This window comes from Cyprinodon variegatus, unplaced genomic scaffold (genome assembly GCF_000732505.1).
Source record: "Cyprinodon variegatus isolate N-32 unplaced genomic scaffold, C_variegatus-1.0 Scaffold489, whole genome shotgun sequence".
In the NCBI taxonomy this organism is placed as follows: Eukaryota; Metazoa; Chordata; class Actinopteri; order Cyprinodontiformes; family Cyprinodontidae; genus Cyprinodon; species Cyprinodon variegatus.
In genome coordinates, this window is record NW_015150942.1 from 301,731 (window position 1) to 305,717 (window position 3,987).

General features: G+C 33.5%; 1 protein-coding gene across 1 annotated transcript in view; it reads left to right on the plus strand.

Annotated features, from left to right (window-relative positions):
• nudt14 (nudix hydrolase 14) overlaps positions 1–3,987 on the plus strand; it is a 28,835-nt gene that overhangs the window by 11,510 nt on the left and 13,338 nt on the right. The window contains exon 2 of the mRNA XM_015390221.1: positions 2,263–2,306. Coding sequence (XP_015245707.1) covers positions 2,263–2,306 — 44 coding nt within the window. The remainder of the gene's footprint in view (positions 1–2,262; positions 2,307–3,987) is intronic.

A 3,987-nucleotide genomic window follows, 5' to 3' on the forward strand; every position in this document is an offset into this window, starting at 1 on the left:
TTTAAGAATAAAATTAATGATAAATTCATCATTAACTTAATAAATCGATAACTTGCATCTTTATTTTCCATTCTAAAAGTTAACTCTAAACCAAGTCAAATTTGATATTTTAATATTGTTGTATTTTATAAGGCATTAGTTTCTTTCTTAAAAATAGAGTAATAAAGCAAATTATAATGTTATTAATTAACCAGTTCAAAACCATGAATAAGTAGACAAGTATGCAGCCATTTGAATATAAAATGTATTTCGTATAGGCATAATGTAAATGTATTTTCAGTTCACTGTATTGCAAAAAAAAAAAAGACTGTTGAAGAGTCAATAGCCTTGATGGAAGTACTTTGGATTTATATAAATGGGTAGTCAGAAAATTAGTTTATTAAAAATGAACAAGGACTTGATTTATGCTTGTTTAACAACAGCCCTGTTGATTTTCAGTTTTTTTTTGTTTCTCCATCATATTTTCTGTGCTAATCAACTGGAGATGGTATGGTTCCCAGGCAGCCTGAGCCAAACTCTGACTCCAGGTCACGTTTCTGAAACAAGCCGGCTCTGGAATAGCAGTCTTCTCTGCATCCAGCAAAGCTTGTGGTAGGAGAGGAGATGTAACCTAAATATGAATCAAGGTCAGATTTCCTTAGGCATTGTAAATGTAGGCTAACTTTTTTTTTTTTTAAATGGCACATAATATGTAGAGAGCAATATAGGTTAAATAACTGAACACATGGGGTTTGTGTGGGCTTATTTTAGTGCATCAGACATGTAAAGGAAAACTCTTTTTGTTGTTTATGGTAATTTCTTCCTGTAGGCTGTGATTGTCCTTTACAGCAGGTTTGCATTTTGAATATAGTCTAAAAACCATTTAAAGAAAGTATTTTATATATATATATATATATATATATATATATATATATATGTGTGTATATATATAGAGAGAGATATATTCATATCTACTTCATGGCTTCCTATGGTTTCTAAACTTAAGTGGTATTCCACTGCTTTTAGTTATTACTCTATGGTGCATTTGATAGAATAGAATAGGAAATACCTTTAGTAGTCACACAAATATGGACCTTTTAAAAATATAAGAATAACATAATAATGAAGAGTCAAAAGATAAACAATTAAACACTGTACTGTAAAGTGTTTTAACAATATAAAAAAATTGATCTTCTCTTAGTTTAATATTTATTTTACTTGGAATTAACATAGTTAAACTGCATAATATTATGCGTCATTAAAACCTCCATTCTGTTCCTGAGAAAAACAAGGAGGGAGTCATTTTGGTTTATTTTTTGTGCAAGGATCACCTTTGAATTGGGCCTTTTTTAATACCTTATTATGTGTACTTATCAAGCCTGCACTTGGATCAGTTAGAAAGCCTTCAAATGCTGTAAATTAGCAAATTCTGAAACATGTCTCAGCAGATTTTAACACCATAAACCCAATTATTACTTTTATAGCCGCTCTAATGATATAAAAAGTGGATACAGACCAATACTGTTTTGCAGACACACATTAATGGATGAGAATAGTCTGAATTTGCCTTAAAAGTGACAGGAACTGTAAATTGAAATAACTTAAGATATTTTTATACTGTGATGAGCTTTACTTAAAAAATAAAAAAAAATACGGCAAACAATCCATCAGATATTAGTTTCACACATCACCCTGGCAGTGTGAGCTTCTTTGTCCTGGAAATCTACAGAAGGGAGTGTTTACCTTCTCACCCTTATGATGTGATTATGTGACTATAAACTATTAAAGAATTACAATAGATGATGTCAACAAAGCTGCATGACTAGAAAAGATGCTTTGGCTTTGAGTCATTAGGAACCTCCTTTCCCCAGCAGCTGACAAAAAAGGGAGGATGTTTTACATAAAAAAAAAAAAAAAAATCTTAACTTTACAGAACTGAAACAAGGAAAATGACACATTATATGATACCAATTTTCATCGTTTACTGTTAATTTCTCCAAAGTTTTTTTTTTGGGTGTCTTTGTTTTATTGGTTCTGCATCAGCAATTGGATTAAAGAGATTAAGAATCAATTTTACATTTATTTTCCGTTTGATGTCAACAAAGTATTTTTGAACAAATTTTCTATGGAAATGTTTATTTATTGCCAGCCTCTTACATCCTTTATTATCCTTTTATCAATTATTTTCTGCTGCAGTTGCACCACTTCAAATAAACAATACTTATTATCTTAATTGCACTTAGTGAAGCTTTAATAACTGTTTCTTTTGTATTTTTTTCCCAGAATGGCACAAAAAAATCCTGGGACTTCATGCGCACCCACGACAGGTAAAAGTTTTCATACTTTTCCATTCAGTTTCTTTTCACAGTTCACCACATATGTCATCCCACAACACACTACAGAGTCAGTTCAGTCAAATCATACAGACAGATTGGGTATGCTGGTGGAGGTTCTCAGTCATCCAGGGAAAGAAGAAAATGAAAAACAATCCTCTGGACTTTGTTTCCAAGTTTGAAGACATTTCACTTCCCATCCAGGAAGCTTTTTCAATTCAAAATGTCAGGAATAGCGTTGAGTTCACTGTGTAAAACCTCAAATTCAACGCTATTCCTGACATTTTGAATAGAAAACGCTTCCTGGATGGGAAGTAAAATGTCTTCAAACTTGGAAACAAAGTCCAGTGGATTTTTTTTAATTTTCTTTTTTGGAATGACAGACTGGTTAAAAGTTTTCTATCTAAGGAAACCCAGCAGGTGGCACTAGGTCATTTACTTACCTTTTTAATTTTACTGTCAGATGTGTGCAGTGGCCCAATGTGTCTGGCTTGAAATTAAAAACAGTCAACAAACACTAGGCCTAAAACTCAGCTCTGTTTGGATGGACTTCTGTGAAAAAAGCCTCACTGCATGTAAATCTCTAAAACATGCATGCTAATGCCTCAAGACATGTTTTAAATCTGAAGAGCTTTACTTGAATACTATGCATCTCTCTGGGATCAGGAAACGAGGATGAGCTTGGATATGTCTGTCAGAATGTCATCATTTCCCTGTTTTTGTTACAAGATGTATTGTATAAAATGTGGATAATGGGTATTCTTATGTTCCCTTAAATATGCATATTTCATGTCATAGAAATTTGCTGGTATTGTGTTCTGCCTTCTCTCTTGGGCCATTGTTTGGAAAACATCCTGGCATTTCTATGCCTTTATAATCAGCACCTGTTATGAGTCATTGTATTTGGATGGTGGTTGACTTAAAGAGGGCTGGTTTAAAGGGAAGTTGCACCCTGTTTTTTTTTTACATGGCTATAAAACTCTGGGCTCCATTGAAAGGCTCTCTAACAGAAATATCACACTTTAGTGCCAAAGCTCCTTGTCTTCCTCTTAGCAATACCCCGAGGTGAGTCTCAGGTCATTTCAAGCCTCTTTCCTGCACTACTGACCCCAAACAGGGATTCCTGTTAAAAAAAACAGCCCCCCTCCAAGAGAAAGGCATTAAACGTCAAACCTGTATTTCCAACAAAAGATTTCCCTTGGTGACAGGTAGCTATTCACAAAGAGGAAATCCTGTTAAGTTGTTACAGGGTCGCCTAAAAGAATCCATGATTGTTTTGCCTTTTTGTTAAATTGAGTGTAACCTTAGGGGTTTTTTATGTTTGGAGGACAGCATTTTATTTTTCAAAGATCTAGATTATGATAAGTTTGTGACATTATTTTCTAAATAGGTGAATAAGATGCTCATTTACTTATTTCAGATGTTGCTTTGGTCGCACAATTTTTTTCATTTATTTTGAATTTTTCAAGACCCTTTAATTGTGTCTGGTGAAACCCAACATGTCTCTCTTCCTTTCTTATTCTTCGTATTTCTGCCGCCACAGTTCGTATTTAAATGATGGGCCATCTGTCTATTGGGTCATCAAATAAATCAATGAGGCAAGATTAATCTGAGAAATCTTATCAAAACCCAGTAAGGGAGGAGACATTACCAAGATAAAGCTTGGTATTCTCTT